Below are 21456 nucleotides of genomic sequence, written 5' to 3'. Positions count from 1 at the left end.
CTAAATTAAACCATACTAACCATCACGCCCATTCCAGCTGAAGCCAACGATCTCCTGCAATAAAAATAAAATAATAAAGCAACATCATCCTTACCTTTCCATGGTTCCCACGACAGCTTCAGCTCTGCTACATTTACACGACAGGCTGGATCGCAGGCGAAAGCTGCCATCCAGCTTGCCATGCCGCAGACACTGAGAAGCACAGGCATGCTTGCGCTCCTCAGTGTCTTGCTGTGACGGCATAAAGATGAGCCGAGGTCATGTACAATGAACTCGACTCACCTCATGCACGTCACTGACAGCGTGGGAGAATTCTCCTGCCCTCAGCGCTTGAGCAGGAGAATTCTCCCACGCTGGGATGGCATTGAGATGACAGGCTGGATGGCAGCTGAGCGCTGCCATCCAGCATGCCATCCTTCATAGACACTGCAGATACTGGTAAGTATGGTTTAATTTAGAACAATAAAGAATTGTGTGCTTATTAAAGGACTTTATTCTGGGTGTTTGTGTTTTTTTTTTAACTTTGACTATGGGGTTAGTAATGGGGGTGTCTTATAGACGCCTCTCCATTACTAACCTGGGCTTGATGTCAGCTGGCATTATAAGCTGACATCAACCCCAGCCCTATTACCCCACTGCCACCGCTACAGGGCAGTGGGAAGAGCGAGGCTAAGGGCCAGAATTGGCGCATCGTATGGATGCGCCATTTCTGGGGCGGCTGACGGCTGGTGTTTCTAGCCTGGGAGGGGGCCAATAATAGCTAGTAAAGGCTAGGTATTCAGCTGGGGGCTGATATTAGTAGCCTGGGAAGCTCCGTGGGTATTACCCCCTTCCCAGGCTTCAAACATCTGCCCCAGCCGTCTGCTTAACCTCCGCTAGAGACTAAAATTAAGGGGAACCCCACGCCAATTTTTTTTTTTAATAAATCCTTTATTTTAACACTAAATGACAAGTACAGTAATCAACACTATCACTGTACTTCTTATATATGTGACTGACATGTTTCTATGTATCTAATCTATGTGTGATGCTCTATTCTTTCTGTTATAAATTGTTGGGTACCGATGCTGAATTGCCGGCCGGCTTTTTTAAATAGAAGGTGCATGAAAACACTATTATTTTTTTTAATAAATCCTTTAACACTAAATGACAAGTACAGTAAGCAACACTGTCACTGTACTTCTTATATATGTGACTGACATGTTTCTATCTATCTAATCTATGTGTGATGCTTTATTCTTTCTGTTGTAAATTGTCGGGTACCGGTGTATGCCGCTGCTGAATTGCCGGCTTTTCACGTAATACATTCTACATTATTCTTAGTTGTTTTCCTTCATGTAGAATTAACCTACAAGGAAAGAAAGGGTTTATTTTCATTCCGATATTTGTGTCCCATTGACTTGCATTGGTTTCCGGTATCGGAATCGGCGATATCCGATATTTTTTGGGTATCGGTCCGATCTGATATTTCCCGATATCAAAAGGTATCGCTCAACACTAGTCTTAATTAATTTATCCTGTGCTGAATGCTGATCACCTGCGTTGCGTTGGGATTAAGACATGAACTTCTGACAGAGCCATTCCGAATAATGGGCCAGATGTTGTCACTTTGAACTACATAGTAAACTACGCTTATGTGAATGTCTAAAAAAAGAAAAGAAACACCACCACAGGACTGAAGGAGACCAAAGTGTTTTCAACTGCCTCATTATACAAAATGGCTCCATCGAGTTTCTGTCCAAATTCTATTTTCTGGGATTTCCATGGAAACCTCAACAAAAGTGCTGAAAATAGGGCAAAAGATAAGTGTGAACTAAGCCTTACTTGTAGTTGTGATATATTGTATTTTGGCCATGCTAAGGGAAATCTGACTTCTGAATTATAGTGTACTGTAAAATAGCTATTCCCTAAAACATTTTGTACACTTTTGGATTTTAATAAGTATTAAAGGGATTGTTCAGGTTTAATCACAAAAGTCTGCAGTCACTCTTTGTGATTGCAGTGTTGGGGAGTCCTCACATCGTGAACTGTGAGGATTCTCCAGTACCAGCAGCGAGACCAAGCAGTCAAGTGACCACAAAGTATAAGATGTGCATGCTTCAGACCACATTCCGACTAGACATGCACGGCCTTGCCCAATACAAGTGAATTGAGTGAGGCTGCACACGTCTAGTTGGAATGTGGCTGGAAGTATGGATATTGCATAATTGCGGTCTCATGACTGCTTGGTCTCATCAATGGCACTGGAGAATCCTCACAGTGAAAGATGTGAGGATTCACAAGTCTGCAGTCCTCTATTCCTTTAGTGCCCAGACTCAGACATCTATTTTAGATCTATAATGTTCATTCATATATGGCCTACTATAAATTGTATTCAAAATAATGTTAAATCCCATGGACAAAACATGTAAGAAGAAATCCAAAAAAACACAATATTTCTGAAGTAGCTGTTTTGATCTCAAGTATAGCTATTAGTCATTTGTTGAACATAGAAGAACCAGCATTTGTAAGGTTTAGATTATTAAATCTGTGTTCATAGCTGGGTGGGGTCAGTCAAACATATAAAGCAGCTAATGGCGCACACATTGTATTTCATAATAACCATAGGTGAGGCTCAGCTACATTATCATTTAATGGGAACCTGTCACTTAATTCATGCTGCCCACACAACGGGAAGCATAAATCAGAACCTGGCTATATGATTTTTTTTCTGAATCTCTCCCGTGTTTTAGAGAAAAAGAGTGTGAAGAACCATCCGGGGACCATAGCCAGAGAAGAGACTAGTCTACGCTTCCCGCAGCTGGTGTCACCCCGCACTCCTCCAGGGGATTGACAAGTCTGTAGATATGGAAAAGACCTCTCAGTCACCTGAAGCAGTGCTGGGAGAAGCCAGAGAGTGGCAGATTTGGACTAGTCTTTTCTTGGGCTATGGTCCCCAACTGGTTTTTCACACTGCATTCCTCAGAAACATCAGAGCGTTCCAGAGGAAAATATGCCTGGCAGCAATTGTGAAAATGAACAAATCTACATAATTTTACAATTTTACCACTAATATGCTATCATAGAATTTTAACAGTGTATTACTTTTAGTTGGCGACATTCTTGGAAAAAAGCAACATTCAAAGAAAACTGCAAAATAATAAAATAAAAAAAACATTCAACAATTCAACAGGCACATTCAAAATGCAAAGAAAAATTGGTAACAAAGACTAGAACACAAAGTTTTGGCAGGATTTACTTACCAAATTAAAGGGTAGCATACGAAAGCATGAAAAAGAAATAAAGATACAAGCCAGGCTAAGAACCAAAACATAACACAAACCGGAGTACTTTTGGGGTTTATGGATAGCCCTCTTCAGGGGAGTCCTGCCTCCCTGGACTTAAAGGTGAAGGCAGAGACTCCAGAGCATTTCCCTAGTACAGGAAATTATCATTTATAGGCAACAAAGTTACATTGTTTCTGTTATTGCTTATGGCTGGTGATGATGAATACATATTAATTATAATTTACAAAGCCAACTAAGTATTTGCCCATAAATGATGAATGCATACAGAAAAAAAAAAAGTTACATTTCCAGCAACAAAAATCCAGCAGCCTGCCCGAGATAAAAGAAAGTGCATATATTTTTCCAATTAGCAAAGTAATGTGCAAGGCTTATGTACTTATTTAAAAAAAAAGCTGCAAGTAAGCTCGTAAACAAGACCAGGCTTAAGGACTGTAGATATCTGCAGATTTTGGATTTGTCAAATGGGATATTCTAGTCCTATGAAACGTAGCATTCATGCACGTACCATCATTTTAGGCATCCCCAAAAGATTAAAGCACTAAAACACTAATTCTGATATGGCGCCATCCTCTCCTATGCCAATTAGGCTTGAATGGGAATTGCCACCTCCCTACTTGGTCTGGACGCCGCTGCCTCACTTCATTGAGATCATTTATGTTCGCTTTCAGGAAGACCCTTAATAGGGGTATGTCAGACTCATTCTTTCTTAAGCACACGAGTGCTGCTAGGAGGAGTTGAATGCAGCAACTAGCCGCACATTCACTCTGCCAGTCCACTTAAAGTGAATGCACTGAGAAAGGTAGCTGAGCGCAGTATCACAACTTCGCCATCTTGGTATTTTCAACGACGGAGACTTAGAATAGAGTGGCAGGGTGCATGCATGACTAGCCACTCCAATCAACTCATCCAGGTCGCCGCCTTGCTGCCAGGTGAGAATGGTGGACATAGGTCACAGCAATTGGACCCACACCCATCCAATAATTGCCAGTTTTCTAGTGGATAGGAGACCATTTTAAACTTTTAAATTACATAGCCTTTTAGCTCCTCATAATGTTCACACTCTCTTTTTGTTGTTATAGAGTATAAATATAAATGGGAATCTGTCATCAGATTCATGCTGCTCGAACTACGGACAGCATGCAGCAGAGCCTGGCTGCGCGACTGCTGCCAGATACAGTGGGTACGGAAAGTATTCAGATCCCCTTACATTTTTCACTTTTTGTTTTAGAATTTAACAAATGGCTGCAATGAAACACTTCATTTTTTTTCCTCATTAAAGTACACTCTGCACCTCATCTTTACTGAAAAAAACAGAAATGTAGAAATTTTTGCAAATTTATTAAAAAAGAAAAACTGAAATATCACATGGTTATAAGTATTCAGACTCTTTGCTCAGACTCATATTTAAGTCACATGCTGTCCATTTCCTTGTGATCCTCCTTGAGATGGTTCTACTTCTTCATTGGAGTCCAGCTGTGTTTAATTAAACTGATAGGACTTGATTTGGAAAGGCACACACCTGTCTATATAAGACCTCACAGCTCACAGTGCATGTCAGACCAAATGAGAATCATGAGCTCAAAAGGAACTGCCCAAGGAGCTCAGATACAAAATTGTGGCAAGGCACAGATCTGGCCAAGGTTACAAAAGAATTTCTGCAGTACTCAAGGTTCCTAAGAGCACAGTGGCCTCCATAATCCTTAAATGGAAGAAGTTTGGGACCACCAGAAGTCTTCCTAGACCTGGCCGTCCAGCCAAACTGAGCAATCGTGGGAGAAGGGCCTTGGTGAGAAAGGTAAAGGAGAACCCCAAGATCACTGTGGCTGAGCTCCAGAGATGCAGTAGGGAGATGGGAGGAAGTTCCACAAAGTCAACTATCACTGCAGCCCTCCACCAGTCGGGCCTTTATGGCAGAGTGGCCCGACGGAAGCCTCTCCTCAGTGCAAGACATATGAAAGCCCGCATATAGTTTGCTCAAAAACACATGAAGGACTCCCAGACTATGAGAAATACGATTCTCTGGTCTGATGAGACAAAGATAGAACTTTTTGGTGATAATTCTAAGTGGTATGTGTGGAGAAAACCAGGCACTGCTCATCACCTGCCCAATAAAATCCCAACAGTGAAACATGGTGGTGGCAGCATCATGTTATGGGGGTATTTTTCAGCTGCAGGGACAGGACGACTGATTGCAATTGAAGGAAACATGAATGAGGCCAAGTACAGAGATATCCTGGATGAAAACCTGTTCCAGAGTGCTCTGGACCTCAGACTTTGCCGAAGATTCATCTTCCAACAAGACAGTGACCCTAAACACATAGCTAAAAATAACAAAGGAGTGGCTTCAGAACAACTCTGTGACCATTCTTGACTGGTCCAGCCAGAGCCCTGACCTAAACCCAATTGAGCATCTCTGGAGAGACCTGAAAATGGCTGTCCACCAATGTTCACCATCCAGCCTGACGGAACTGGAGAGGATCTGCAAGGAAGAATGGCAGAGGATCCCCAAATCCAGGTGTGAAAAACTTGTTGCATCATTCCCAAGAAGACTCATGGTTGTACTTGCTCAAAGGGTGCTTCTACTCAATACTGAGCAAAAGGGTCTGAATACCTAAGACCATGTGATATTTCAGTTTTCCTTTAATAAATTTGGAAAAAATTCTACATTTCTGTTTTTTTTCAGTCAAGATGGGGTGCAGAGTGTACATTAATGAGAAAAAAATGAACTTTGTTTCATTGCAGCCATTTGGTAAATTCTAAAAACAGTGAAAAATTTAAAGGGGTCTGAATACTTTCTGTACCCACTGTATGTTACACTCAGAAAATGCTGTAGTGTTTCAGAAAAACAGTTTGAAAAGCTGGGGACCACAGCCAGCTTCTCCCTGCCCCGCCCCAGCACTCCGATTGCTGATACTGCAGCGCATCTGTGCAGAGTGAGCGGTTAAATGCCGGAGGATGTGACTGTAACCGCTCCAAGCACGCCTCCATGACTGAAAGCCGACAGCTATCGGGAGAAAATAAGATCATTCTCTTCCAGTAGCCACACTTTCAGTAAGGTGACCGGGCAGCATTGTAAAGCTATTTATCTGCAGATTAAAGGGGTTGTCCACTACTTGGACAACCCCTTCTTGATGTAAATGTTTGGCCCCGATAAAATAAAAAAAGCTTATACTCCCCTCCTGTGCTGGCGGAGTTCCAGCAGTGTCCGCACTCGCGGTCCCGAGGCTGCCGGTTGTTATGACATGTGACCCCAGCGCCCAATCAGCACCGGCATCACTGTCTCTGCCTTTGGACAAATTGAACAAGAAGAGGAAGTCTGGGTTGTGGCTGCTCTTTGACTTCCCCTTCATGTTCAATTCGACAGGAGGCGGGGACAGGGAAGCCAGCAGGGATTGGGTTCCGAGGTCACAACACCGCACAACAGCCCCGGGACCGTGAGTTCCGCGACAACGCTGGAACGGCACCGGTACAGGAGGGGAGTATAAGCTTTTTTATTTTATTGGGGCCAAGCGCGGGGTATGAAAATTAGTTGTCCAAGTAGTGGACAACTTCTTTAAGTAGGTAACTTGCATTTTCTAAGGTGACTTAATTTGGCACATTTTACTCCAGCACCCCCTGGATCAAAACTGGTATACAAAAAGCTAGTCTTGACAAATCAGCTTCAAATTGTTTATAGTCAGAGGCTTATTACATGCTGCAAACCTGTCCGCAGCGCTAAACCTAAGCCTTGTGAACTTAACCTTACATTCCACTTTCGTTGGAAATTAAAAAAAATATATATTTCACTGAGTAAATCAAAGACAAATGCTTTCTGTGATCTAAGGAAGGCTGGCTAGACTGTTTGCATGGAGAATTAAAAGGAGACTAGTGTTAGAAACAGTTTAATGCTAGAAATTTCCAGGCAAGCCAGAAGATAGGTCCTAGTGCTATTCAGATCTACATTTTCTTCACCTGGGACTGTTCTTCAAGGTAACATGGCCACTGTCAGACAACAGAAACAAGCACAATGGTGAGTCATTTGGTTTTCAGAGTACATGAGCAGAATGATGAAAGAAATGGAGATGTGTCAGTCTGCATCCCAGAAAAATTGTATATTTATTGGTCTTAAGTTACTAATGTAGTAATAATTTACATTGAGAATCCATAGGTAAACAATTTCAACATTTCCTTTGATATGAAAGTAGGGTAGGAGTAAAAATGCATCATATAATCCTGACAATACCAAATACCTTTAAGATTTCTGAATGCAACATCAAAGTTGTAATTTTAATGTGAAGATCTGCCACTGAACATCATATAGAGGAGATGATAATGGGCAGCACCGTGGCTCAGTGGTTAGCACTGTTGCTTTGCAGTGCTGGGGTCCTGGGTTCAAATCCCACTAAGGACAACATCTACAAGGAGTTTGCATGTTTTCCCCATGTTTGCCTGGGTTTCCCCCGGGTTCTCGGGTTTCCGCCAACACTCCAAAGACATACTGATAGGAAATTTAGATTGTGAGCACCAATGGGGACAGTGATGATGTAATATGTAAAACGCTGTGGAATATGATAGCGCTGTATAAGCAATGCAAAATAATAAATAATAACATAGATTATGGTTTAAAATAAATACTCACATACCAGTGCCTAACCGCTGCTTGGGTGCCATGACAGTCTCCAAGTTTCCTCCTCTGGCAGGCATGTGGCCACTGCAGCCAGTTACAGGTCACATCAGTGATAAGTTATTCACCACTCAGTAATTGTCTGCAGCAGTCATATGCCTGACCCCACCAAGAGAGGAAGTCTTGCTGGGAACCTGGGAAGAACTATGAAGCAGTGGTGGGGAATCGGTAGGAGAGTATACAGTAGGTTTTATTTGTAGACCATGCTGGATGATCAGTGGACAATCATAACATTTTTGTTGTCTACAGTCACCAGTAGAGAGCGCTCATTGAACTGAATTATAAAACAGTTTTCAATTTGCACCCCCTAATGGAGGCCGTAGGCAGCCAGAATTTTAGCAATGAATTCATTGCCAAAGCTTAGAATTTAGAAAGCTTTGTAAAAAATATTGAACTCCAACTATTAAAATATATATGAGGAATTGAAGCATAGGGACAAAACTGCCCATCAACTAGAGGATGATGGGGGAGCCAGCCACTGATTTTACCAAAACTGCTTCAAGATATTCAATCTGGAGTACAATTGAATGAAAAGATATTGGTCATGCTTTGGCCTCTCCATCAGCATATCCTCAAGAAAGATTTTACTGTAGATTTTTTTTAAACTGGCAATCAATTTCTGAAATGTTATGCTTGTTAATGACATGTAGTATTGCAAGTAATATTAAGTAAACTGACTTATGTCCTTATACAGAAAGAATGTATGTGGTGAACCATCTAAATCCATTTCTGCTTACCTGCCTTTGTTCTCTTTTCCCTTTACTTTACTTTCTTGACTTTTTCCTCCCATTGGATCCCATTCTACATAGGAGTCTTCAACTTTCAGGTTAAGGTGGGATGATGTGTTGTCCAGACCAAACGTCAGTGCTAAAAGTAGAAGAAACACACTGAATGAATGAATAGAATTTTTAGATAGGATTATTTGGGACACCTCAGAAAAAAACACCTTAAAAAACGATTATGTCCCATTTACATTAATGGTATAACTTAAAGGGATTATCCAGGAATGTAGTAAAATGGCCTCGGTCACATAATTCAAACACATTGGTCACGTGTCAGGATGGGCTGCAGTCTGAATAAACAGAGCTCCCAAGAACACATACCTCTGCGAGCCCCGGAGGAGGATAAGTGTGTGACAGAAGAAGAAATATATTTTCTCCTCAGCTGACTGAGCATGGAAGAATGAGGCTGGATAAAAAAAAATCCATTGTGCTCAGTCAACTGAAAAAATGTATTTCTTCTTGTGTCACACACTTCTCGGCTACAGAGGTATGTGTGCTGTTCATACAGCCCCTGACACACAGGTCTCAGGAGCAGTGTTTATTCAGACTACAGCCTGTTCTGCGTTTGAATTATGTGACAGGGGACATTTTATTACATTCCTGGAGAACCCCTTTCAGTCTAGGTTTCCATTAGACTCTGGTAAAAAAAAAAAAAAAAAAAAGCCCAGCACATCTATAGAATAAAATTAATACATTGATGCATGTATTCTGAGGACGATATACAAATATGTATTCAAGCACTAAACACCAGCACTCCATAATTGATGAATATATAAACTCTACTAAAGCTATATGTTAAAAAAATTGTGATGCACTTAGTTAACCGTTTTGATCAAAACTGCATAAGCTCATGTACCAGCAACAAAGTGACCTCATCTCAGATAGGACCCTAAATTCTATAAGCGCCATGTGCCTAGATCTCAATGAACTAGGGAAGAACATGAGCCAGCTGTATTTTGTGCTAATTAAAAACAGTTTGGCAAAGATGAAAGGATAATAGGGTGCACTAGAACTGCAAAATATACCAAAACCCCTAATGGAAAGCACATAACGCTTTTTAACAGCCTCTGTCTAGCAACTGTTTAATTTCATCACATAAAGCCAGGGTATGAAAAGAGAATACATACATATTAGAAAAGCAACGTTTCCTAAAAGTGACATTTTTCATTTGCATTAAGACCCAAAACACCATCTGTAAGAAAAGGGTTAAACAACTGTGCTCATCACTGATACCCAGAAGATGGGAGAAAAATGGGCAAACAGAAAAGCAACTCAGGTCTGGTCTCTAAGGCTTTAGAGCGCTCACCAAGAGTCAGCTCAAGTTGCAGCCTGGCTCCTACTAATGTGAAGTGACTCTTTGGCGTGAAAGCCTGAAAACAAGTTGACATGTTTCAGCCACTTTAGTTCTCTATCTTGACCTTATTACCATAGTTTAGAAATTCTTCAGGGTAAATTAGTTTCTACTAGAAAAAATATCTTTAATCCAAGATCACAGAAGGCCTTGTTCAATTCATCCTACTAATGTTACCAGTACTGGAGCGTCACAAGGGAAATAAAGAACTCCTCAAACAGAAACCTTCTATTATAAAGACATTTCTAAATTATCCATGAGACACGAAAAAACAAGGTTATCATGAAGCCAAGTGGGGATCTTCTGGATTAGATCTTGAAAGGGGCAATCGGGTCAAAATGATCTTTGAGATGTTATTGATGTACATGGGTAGAACACCTTAGTAAAGTATGAATGGGTCACAGCTTAGAGATTTCATGAATGTTGTTGAAAAGCCAACATCATAGGACTCTTTTCTGGGGTGAGGAGTTTCTACAGTTCTATACTCCCAGTACAGTTTCATCTGTCTGGGAAGGACCACTAGTCCGGTTCATGGTGGTTCTGCTGGTCAAAACACAAGAGTATAGTAGAAAACAGGCCTCCTTAAACCACATAGACACTCACACAAGTCATATAGTAGTAGAGGGAGAAAGGTCAGGAAAGGAAAGTAGAGCGGCTTCTTCTATGGGCACTAAAGTGAATGCACTTATTGGTTGTCACCTATAGAAACTAAACATCTGATAAACCGGCAATGGCTAAAAACAATACGATGGGATAGATTTCACAGATTTTAGGATAGGGAAAGTAATAGGGAGGAGTAGCTCTTTAGCACATAGCTGTGGCGAGTGAGGAGGAAGACAGAAGCCAGCTTAATGGATAGTTAGCCATTTACCAATTCAGGCAGCATCATTTATTACCTTTGGTTTCCAGTGTGACTGGATCGGAGTACTCCCCTGCTACAGCTTTGTTACAAGCACGTATTCTGAAATTCATAAATTTGGAGTCAAACTTCAAACCTGCAGGTGAAAACAATAAGAATGAATCCCATAAAATGCGATCTGTAGTTTAATTTCTGAAAGAAATTTTAATATTGATGTTAGGAAATGGGTAAAGTAACGAAGAATAAATAACATTATAGGTTTCCCAACTAGGATTAAAAAATCTGGAAGGAACACATTATAAAAAGTCACTATGCTTCAAGCGACCCTTTAGCCTGGCAGCAAATAAATAACTGTACATTTCTCATGTGGAGTTACTTCCTTGTGCCCTCTGTTCGGCTCCTCCTCTAAAGTCAGAATTATTCTCCTCATGCATCTAAAATGGGCACAGGGGAGTACAGCAAGTCTAAACCATGCCTCCGAACCGGTCCTGTGACTTGAGCTTGGGAAAGCAGAGCATGGTAGAGACTTACTACCCCTCGCTCCCCATATCACTGCAGCAGTCATCTTGGATACAGGAAGAATGGAGTACCGATTTGGGAGAAGATGGCAGCAAAGGGCAAGCGGAGGAACCTGGTAAGGTGACTGTACATGAAAAATGGAAAGACATTTTTCAGTACCAGGACGGAGAGTTACTTTGAGCAGTAAATTTTAAAAAAAAAGTGCAAGAACTTTTGTAAACTTTAAAGGGAACCTGTCACCAGATGTGTCATATATCAACTAAAAACTAGCACCTTATGCAGCGGTGCTGCATTCCATAAATGGTTATATAACCACCTGACTACCCCTGTATACCCTCCAAAAATCTTTTGAAGTTTTCCTGCGCTGCATGTTAATCCTGCTAGTCGGGTTCAATAGGCGCCCATTCTGTGCTCTCTATCCCTACTCCCGACTGCTGCTCGCCGTCCTCCTGCTTTGATTGATATGTATGATGCCTCCTGCGTCATCCACATAGCCAAGCGGAATCTCGCGCCTGCACAGAGAAATCGCAGCTCATGCCTGCGCCCATGCTTAGCCCCAGGGCAGAATGGTGACTCAGTGGTAAGCACTACAGCTTTGCAGAGCTGGGCTTCTGTGTTCAAATCCCACCAAGAAAACATCTGCAAGGAGTTTGTATGTTCTCTCCATGTTTGTGTGGGTTTCCTCTGGGTTCTCTGCTTTCCTCCCCCACTCCAAAGACATACTGATAGGGAAGTTAGATTGTGAGCTCCAATGGGGACAGTGATCATGTCTGTAAAACACAGTGGAATTAATGGTGCTATATAAGTGAGTAAAATAAATAATGTATCTTATGCGGCAGAGGGATGGACTTTTTTCCCCCTCTGACATCATGGTCGGGGTGCGGCTGCTTCCACCCAATCCGTAGGCTATGTACTAAAGTGGAGTAATCATAAAAAAAAAAAAACTTACCAGAAAGTGTGTACTCCATTCCCTTTATATTATCAATCATCTCCCAGCACCTCTCATCTTTAACCCTTGGAAGTCCATCATAGTTTGTCTTTCTGTATTCCAGAACATAATGATCAATCTTGTTATCTTCTTCGGACATTCTCCATACTACTGTCACACAGTTATCAGCGACCATACAATCTGCTGGATCTATTTCTGGAGCTTTGGGCACTGTAAAAGAAAAAGAAAGAAGATCATTCATCTTTCATTTCATGAAACTCTACTTGGATAACTTGTCAGTCTACTCCAGATTAGGAGGTTGCCAGAGAAAAAAACACTGCTGGCTCTACAAAAGACCAACTTGGGCAGCAGTGGACTCTATTCACTCAAGCTGGCATGAAGTCCATCAATGAAACAATAAGGGCACCATGTCTGTGCAAGTAATAGAGCAAAGATATAGAAAAAAACACTAGTTCTTTAGTTTTGGAAAGATTCAGCTTTTTGGCTTCTGATTCCCTTTTGCTTTAATGAGTGATGGAAGTAAAAGGACAGAGTCAGCATACTGTTATAGAATTAGCATAGTTTACCATGAAGAATATGAGTAATCCGATCATCAGGGTCAAAAAGAACATCATAATGAATTATGTAACAGCGGATAGCTGGCTGATTTAATGACTGCTTGGGAAAGTGATGCACAAAACACCAGACACCTACATTGGAACATGCAATTCTGAAGTTGGACTATAAAGTGTACTGTGTATTGACATTAAAGAAGGTTTCCCACTATAAATGTTTATGGCACATTGATTTAACACACGGATCTCCAACATGTAGCTCATGGGTCCTCGCGGTGTAGCTCGCTGCTACCTTGGCACATTAGCCTGGGTATAGCAGACAGAAAGGAGCAGGATGAAGTAGAGTTAGAGGACCAGCCATATAAAGGCTGTAGATTAGCGGAGTCGCAACTGCCTCCTCCTCCTTACTGGCGACATAATGCCCCTCAGCATGCGGCTGACTCCAACTGTTCTGCGAGGTCTTCCTTAGAATTGCAGATCCCATGGCCATCTCCAGGCTGCCTGCTCTAAACTGCATATTGAGTTTATTGTAAGTACTGTGCCACTTGGACAGCTTTAAAAAGATTATCATGCTCCACTTACTTCTGTATCTGCAAGTCTGAGGTACCGGTGATTATTTTACAGGACCTGGGGTGATCTGGGGGGAGGGTATGCATGCTTATAAGGGGATAGAGTAGACAGAGAGTGGGACAGCAGGGGTTATAGAGGATCTAAGGGGGTCTGGGATACACAAGGAAAGTAGGGTGCTGAGTAGGAGTAACAAGTGTGCTAATGGTATTAAATGTCTGCTAGCAAATGCAGGAAGTCTCGCAAACAAAATGGCTGAACTGGACACTCTTATGGTCGGTCACAGAATATGATGTGGTGGGCATTACGGAAACCTGGCTAGATAAAAGCCATGACTGGGTGACAGACAGAGGGATACACTACATTTAGAAAGGACAAGAAAGACCAAAAAGGTGGAGGGGTGTGTATAAATCGTAAGATCCAACTTAAAACCTGTGCTCAGTGACAACATTGGGGGGAGCTGCGACAATGTAGAGTCAGTCTGGGTTAATGTACATGGAGATGTCCATATTGGAAAGCTTTTAATTGGAGTTTGTTACAAGCCTCCAAAACAAATATAGCTGAACTGGTAGAGGACGAAATGCTGCAACAAATTAAAAATGCAGCAAACAATAACAAGGTCCTTATTATGGGGGATTTTAACTATCCAGGTATTCAATGGGACATAGAATCATCCAGTTGTGCTAAAAGCTGCAAGTTCTTATCTACAGTTCAGGACAATTACCTCTCTCAGCTGGTAGATGAACCAACCAAGGGAGGTAATCGGCTGGATCTGGTGCTGTCAAATAGACCAGATACAATTTCAGATCTACAGGTCCGGGAGCATTTGGGAAGCAGTGACCATAATATGGTAAGTTTCAATGTAATATTCAATAAAACATTTCAAAAAGGAAATGCAAAAACCTGGAACTTTAGGGAAGCTGATTTCAACAAATTAAGGGAAGAGCTTAATCGTGTAGACTGGGACCATGTCATGTTAACTGGGGATACCGAACATAAGTAGGGCATATTTAAGGAAATACTACTAGAATCCTGTAGAAAATTTATAGCCTCTTGTAATAAAATGTCCAGGAATAAAAAGAAACCATTATGGATAAATAAGATAGTACAAAGTTTAATAAGACAAAAACAAAGGGCATTCAAAATCTTGAAGGCTGAGAATACAGAAATAGCATTTCAGGAGTATAAAGACCTAAATAAGAAATGTAAAAAAGAAATCAAGCTAGCAAAACAATCTACAGAGCAACATATCGCCAGTGACATTAAAATAAATCCCAAAATTTTTTAGCATACATCAATGCCAAAAAGAGAAAATCAGATGGTATCGGCCCCTTAAAAAACGATAACAAAAAGATAATTATAGAGGACAAAGAAAAGGCTGAGATATTAAACAGGCACTTTTCATCCATGTTCACCAACAGGGATCTTTCAATAGGGCAAAAATCAAAGTTCACCACCTAATATAACTAGTTTAACACAAAAAGAAGTATGACTGTGTCTGAGCAAATTAAAGAAGTCGGCCACAACTTATTATGTTCCCAATGTATCCCCCCGAGGCCCATAAGTGTCTTTGTAATTACCTTCTGTTGCAGGTTCTGCCTGTGAGCGGCGCTATCGCTGGCCGCTCACAGGCATCACGTGACCCCGCGCTGATGTCACGACAAGTGGCTGCTGGGTTGTGGGTGGGGTTTCCCCGCGCGTCACACCCAGCATCCACCGCATGCTTTCCCGATGAATGAGGAGAGGGAGAGCACGCGGTGGATGCTGGGTATGACGTGCAAAGGGAAAGTACCGATATTTAAGAAAGGTAAAAAAAAAAAAGTGGATCCAGGTAACTACCGTCCGGTAAGTCTGACATCAGTAGTGTGCAAGGTTTTTGAGGGCATCATAAGAGATGACCTGCAGAGTTATATCGCAGAGAATATATAATATACTTACCTTGTAATGTCTTCACATCCTGTTCCGTCCAGATGTGCCAGATCCCTGAATTCCAAGCGGCGGAAGTTCATCGACCGCCATATTGGGACACCCAAGTGATGGGTGTCTCAATATGTAAACCGCTTGTGGTACCAGCCTCTTGCGCGGTACCACCAGCGGAACACCGTTGCAAACACGCCGCCAGGATCGGCCAAATTATTCACTGACCGCCGCCATCTTTGTACAGGAGGAGCGCATGCGCAGTTTTAATGAGACCGCCGCTATCTGCCTGCACAAAGATGGCGGCGGTCTGATTTACTGCGCAGGGAGACAGCTCAAACGAGAGAACACATGAGGGAAGAAGACAGCACAGGGGTGGAGAGAGAGGACCGACAAGGGGTAGAGCACATGGCGTACACAGGTCAAAGAAGAGATCACATGAGATGAGAAGACAGCAGATGGGGGAGAGAGAAAGAGCACAGTGGGGAGACAGCTCAAACGGGACAGCACATGAGGGGAAACACAGCACAGGAAGAAGAGAGCACATGGAGTAGAGCACATGGGGTAGACAGGTCAAAGAAGAGAGCACAGATGGGAGAAGTCAACACATGCGGGAAAGAGAGAGTGGATAGGTGGGTGAGCACATGGGGGGGGGGGGGGGGGGGGAGAGATTCTCAAGGCTGCAAACCCTGCCCCCATCGTGACATTACCGCGATAGCATCGGGCCTCCATCTAGTAATATAATAAATGATAACCATAGATTGTGTCCAACCAACATGTTGGGTTTCTATGAGGAGGTAAGTGCAAATCTGGATGTTGGTAATGCAGCTGATGCTGATACTGTACCACATTAGCAGCATTATACTGAAGCTACAGAAGTAAGAGGGACTTGGGGGAACTATATGTAGATGGGTAAGGAATTGGCTAAATGATAGGAAACAAAGAGTCGTCATAAATGGTACGTTCTCTAAATGGGATATAGTCAGCAGTGGGGTGCCACATGGATCTGTGCTAGGACCGATTCTTTTTAACCTCTTTATTAATGACCTTGGGGACGAGATTGAGAGTAAAGTGTCAGTTTTGGCTGACGACACCAAACTATGTAGGATATTAAAATCTGATCTTGACATTACGATTGTTATGCACACGCCCGGGCTAAGCGGCGTGTGCGTGTGATTGGTAGTGATTCCACTGGACCGTGCCGGAGAGTGAATGCCTGGAGGGGCGTGACTAAGTATTCACCCGATCCGACCAGGGTCGCACGACGGCATACGACGCCAGTGCACCAAGGAGGAACCGAGCAGAGGGACCAGGTGCTACTCCAGGACAGACCCCGGACACGGCTGTTGACCCACACAGGGGAATACAGGAACAGGCTGGTAGGCTGGCACACAGACTGGTGGGTATAGGCAGGCACGACTGGTATGCAGGCAGGCGGGTATGCAGGCAGGGGGGTAAAGGCAAGCACAGCTAGAGTGCAGACAGGGAGGCACTAGCAGGTAGGAACACAGGCGGGATAGGACCCAGTACACACCGGGACTCAGGAACAATACAGGCAGAGGGTTACAGGCAAGCACAGCTAGAGTGCAGACAAGGCTGAGCAGGGAGGACAGGGCTCTGTTAACACGGAACAGACAGGAAGGGAAAGACAGAGCCAGATACTCACACAGTACTTGCAGAGACAACAAGCAGGAGTTAGGTACGAGTTCAGACTCTGCAGAAAAAGGAAGGGAACGGACATAGAGGCAAAACAGGTAAAGGACAGGAGAGAGTTCAGACTGGAACTGAGTGTACGGAGGAGACCGACACTGCAGAGGGATACAGGAGCGGGTCTGGGAATACGGCCCCCAGAGAGGCGGAACGAACAGGCAAGGAGCGTGTTCAGACAGGACAGACCAGACGCAGGAGCGGGTCTAGGAAATCGGCCACTAGAAGGCGGAACGAGCAGGCAAGGAGCGTGTTCAGACAGGACAGACCAGACACAGGAGCGGGTCTAGGAAATCGGCCACTAGAAGGCGAGAGGAACAGGCTAGGAGCGTGTTCAGACAGGACAGACAAGAGAACACAGAAAGGACTCAGTTCAGACACGGGAGCTGATACCGCAAAGCAGGAGACATACAGGACTCAGTTCAGACACGGGAGCTGATACCGCAAAGCAGGAGACATACAGGACTCAGTTCAGACACGGGAGCTGATACCGCAAAGCAGGAGACATACAGGACTCAGTTCAGACACGGGAACTGATACAAAAAGCAGGAGACAAGAGACGGGACCTGGCACCTTCAGAGTGCAAGCACACACTGAAGGAAACACTATGCTCAGGCAGGGATAGAAGGGAGCTGCTGAGCTATATACCAAGTGACAGACAGCAATAGGCTGAGGACGCACAAGGGGTGTGACCCACAGCAGGTACAAAAGGCAGGAAGTGATCGGGCGCCGCCCTTAAGCAGCAGAAACAGACACAAACAGACAGCATGGAGGGAAGCCAGAGAGACATTCTGGACAGGAGATCAAGTGCGCCCTCTTGCACAGTGGGAGATGGACCACCATGCAAGGACGCCGCCAGGTATGTTACAACGATATTGCAGAACGATCTGGATAAGATGACTGAATGGGCAAACACTTGGCAGATGAGGTTTAATGTAGATAAATGTGGAGTAATGCACCTAGGACAGAGTAATCCTATTGCTACATATACATTAAATGGGAGTTTACTCTGGACTACAGAACAGAAGAAGGACTTGGGCATTCTGGTTACAAGTAAGCTGAGCAGCGGTACTCAATGTCAAGCATCAGCCGCAAAAGCAAACAAGATTTTAGGATGTATAAAAAGAGAAATAAAATCCCGAGATCCCAACGTATTGTTACCCCTTTATAAATCACTGGTGAGGCCACATCTGGAATATGGGATCCAGTTTTGGGGTCCACATTTTAAAAAGGATATTCAGAAGTTAGAGTCAGTTCAAAGGTGGTCAACTAGATTATTACAAGGGGTGGAACGTCTCTCATATGATGAGAGGTTGGAAAGGTTGAGTTTGTTTAGCTCAGAAAGGCGATGCCTCAGGGGGGATCTCATTTACATGTATAAATATATGTGTGGTCAGTACAAAGGACTGGCACATGACTTATTCCTTCCAGAGACAATACGAAGGACCAGGGGGCACTCTTTAAGGGTGGAAGGCGATTTTGGCACCTAAACAGGAAGTTGTTCTTTACAGGCAGAGCAGTCAGGCTGTGGAATGCCCTGCCACAAAAGGTAGTGATGGCCGACACTATAACAGCTTTCAAAAAAGGGCTGGATGATTTCCTTGATACACATAACATTGTGGGCTACAGGTAAATATTACGCCTATAGTAGTACATTTAATTCGGTAATAGTAATTACATAACTAGTATCATAATTAGGTTTGATCCAGGGTTCTAGGACTGATCACCTTTTCTCGGGGTCAAGAAGGAATTTTCCCCATGATGCAAATTGGCTGAATTTGTCCTGGGTTTTTTGCCTTCTTCTGGATCAACAGATTTAGGCATAGGGATTTTAGTAATACCATTACTAGAATCACAAGAGTAATACTAATATAAAACTAATGAAAAAATTATCAACTGGTTCCTTTTTAATTGTAAAAGAGCTGTAATAATAAAAATGGTAATATTACATTTGTGAGGCCTAGTCCCAGTAAGCTAGTGTAGTGTTAGTGTAGGGAGTACAATGGGGGAGAAAGGTGGAACTGACCTAGGTGTTTATTCAACCTACCTTGCTATGTTACATTTGTTTGCTGGTGGTCCGCCTGCTGCCTCAGGAAAAAAAGGGATGCATGCTAGATGCTGTATTTGACAATATATTTACAGGGGACCAGGCACTTTATGCAGTTACATTTGTGCATTGTGTACATTGATGGTGTCATGCACTCTTTAAGTAGCAATTTGGTGGAGTTTCTCAGTTAAAACAGAAGTTGTGATCTTTTACACAACTTTGATAAAGCCTTTCTTGCCACCAAAAACAAGAATATTGCAAATGGATTGCCCCATAACAAAGTGTCCCATAGTTTAAAACATGAAATAACCATTTGAAAAAAAGTATTAGAACACTCTCCAACATTAGTTGCAAGTATACATGTAAATATTGCTATTATGGATCACACTGTACCAATAAGTACTACAAGCCCGAGTGCTTAGTGCCAATGATCAGTGCAGTAGGTCATTATGTTACAACATGGATGGACATCTAAGGACAAGTATAGGATGAAAAGCAACATTTGACATCTTTTCTGATTATCATATTCATCATTCTGTCAAATTAATTACTACAGATGCTAAAACCACTTGAAAGTTTAAGTCCCCAGGATGACTTCAGATAGGTAATTCTCAGGCACAACTGCATTTATGAACCTTTGCGTTTTTTACATTGTGTTTTTAAATTTACCGTATGTTTAGCAAACTCTAAAAGAGTACCTTAAGATTGTCCTTTTGTTAGTTGATTCCATACAGCTGAGAAAAAGCAATTTTTTTTAATACATTTGACACTGGAGAGATTGACATATATGGAACTGTATTGTGCACAGTGGCATAGATACACACACACACACCTGCAGGTTTTCCAAGTGCATGTGCACTTTTTATCTCCTTTGCTGATGAGATTATATATAAAAAAAACCTTTGACGAAACAGGTCCAATATATACAGAATATATTCATCCTGCTACAGAAAACTCCAACATTACATTTGGGATCTAAGGGGCAACATTTCTCCTTGTGGAGAGTAACAAGCCAAGCTTGGCATGTCAGAGTGAGCGGATTTACCTATGCCATGCATGCTCCTCTGGGAAATTAAATATGCAAACTGTCTCTTCAGAGAGGAAGAGGACAAGAACTCTAGCTCCACCTATTGGAAGTAGCAATCCTAAAAGTCAATATCGACGAGCCTTGTCACATGACTTAGGATAAAAGCCAAACCAGAATCCCAATTTGCACTAGAGTCCTAGTCCTCTTCCTCTCTGAAGAGGCAATCTGCATATACAACATTACATTTGTCATTCTATTCATTGCTATTAATCCCATTACCTGGTAAGAATTTTAAGGACTGGAGCATTTGTCTTTCCTGGGAAAAATCCACCATCAAATGTGTCATGTTGTCACTGAGCTTTGGTTTCAGTGAAAGACGGAAGGCAGCAGCCATTGTGACCCTTTTAGAATGAAGAATATGGAGAAAAGACAATCATAAAGTGACTCTCAATATGGTATTAGCACCTGTACCAAAATGAATGGCAATTATCTGTTCTATACCACCAATATCTGGAGTTTATGGTGGATGTGCTAATCACTGGATAGGCACATATACATTTTGCAGAAGAGCTTTGTTGGCTGAGCAAGAGTGAACTGAGCCAAATATGAAGTAATCAATGCCTTTATGGTTGGAAACATTTGCTGTAGCGCCATAGGAATAGGATATTATCATTACCCATCATTATCTAGGTGTGCAGGATTAGTGAATCATTATGTTTACATCCACTTCTATTCAGTTTAGTAAGTCTGCCATAGAAGTCTACATACTTAGCAAATCTGTCACACACAGCACTCCCACTATCACTGAATGGGTTTCTTTCTTAGATTGTTTTTACAAAGAGTTTGACTGGCTAAACATATTACATAAATGACAAATAAAGCCACTTCATGTTATTCTAATGTGTATGCTGAAAGCCCCTATAGCCACCAAAGTCTCCCTTCAAGGCAATGATGGTTTGTCCTATTGGATCTTTAATATGACCAATGCAATGTTCCTTTAGATGAGCTCCAAGGCTGCAGTTATATATACCACTTATTCTCTACTTAAATACACATTAATGATCAAACTGATGTGTTTCAATAGGGACAGACATATGTAGGTCAGGTCTGCCAACAGGATCGGAACCAGAACTTGTTAGGCTACATCTGAAGAACCTACCATATAAAAGTTATCAAACAAATGGCAACAAATGCCTACTCCCTGATTTGAATGAAAATGGAAGATAT

At 42.4% G+C, this 21456-nt stretch overlaps 1 protein-coding gene across 4 annotated transcripts in view; it reads right to left on the bottom strand.

Annotated features, from left to right (window-relative positions):
• FSD1L (fibronectin type III and SPRY domain containing 1 like) overlaps positions 1–21456 on the bottom strand; it is an 83593-nt gene that overhangs the window by 15883 nt on the left and 46254 nt on the right. For 2 of the 4 annotated variants that reach the window (XM_073666625.1, XM_073666649.1), the window contains exons 6-10: positions 20509–20630; positions 12411–12620; positions 10980–11078; positions 8688–8817; positions 7239–7268 (exon numbers count right to left, since the gene is read on the bottom strand). In XM_073666625.1, the coding sequence (XP_073522726.1) occupies positions 7239–7268; positions 8688–8817; positions 10980–11078; positions 12411–12620; positions 20509–20630 (591 nt within the window). The remainder of the gene's footprint in view (positions 1–7238; positions 7269–8687; positions 8818–10979; positions 11079–12410; positions 12621–20508; positions 20631–21456) is intronic. The other 2 variants (XM_073666668.1, XM_073666675.1) reach the window with 1 other exon arrangement.

Source organism: Phyllobates terribilis, unplaced genomic scaffold (assembly GCF_046119375.1).
Source record: "Phyllobates terribilis strain yellow unplaced genomic scaffold, ASM4611937v1 Scaffold_1__5_contigs__length_1240528914, whole genome shotgun sequence".
Classification (NCBI taxonomy): Eukaryota; Metazoa; Chordata; class Amphibia; order Anura; family Dendrobatidae; genus Phyllobates; species Phyllobates terribilis.
Note: the sequence above shows the minus strand (reverse complement) of the source record. Positions and strands in the feature narration are given on the sequence as shown.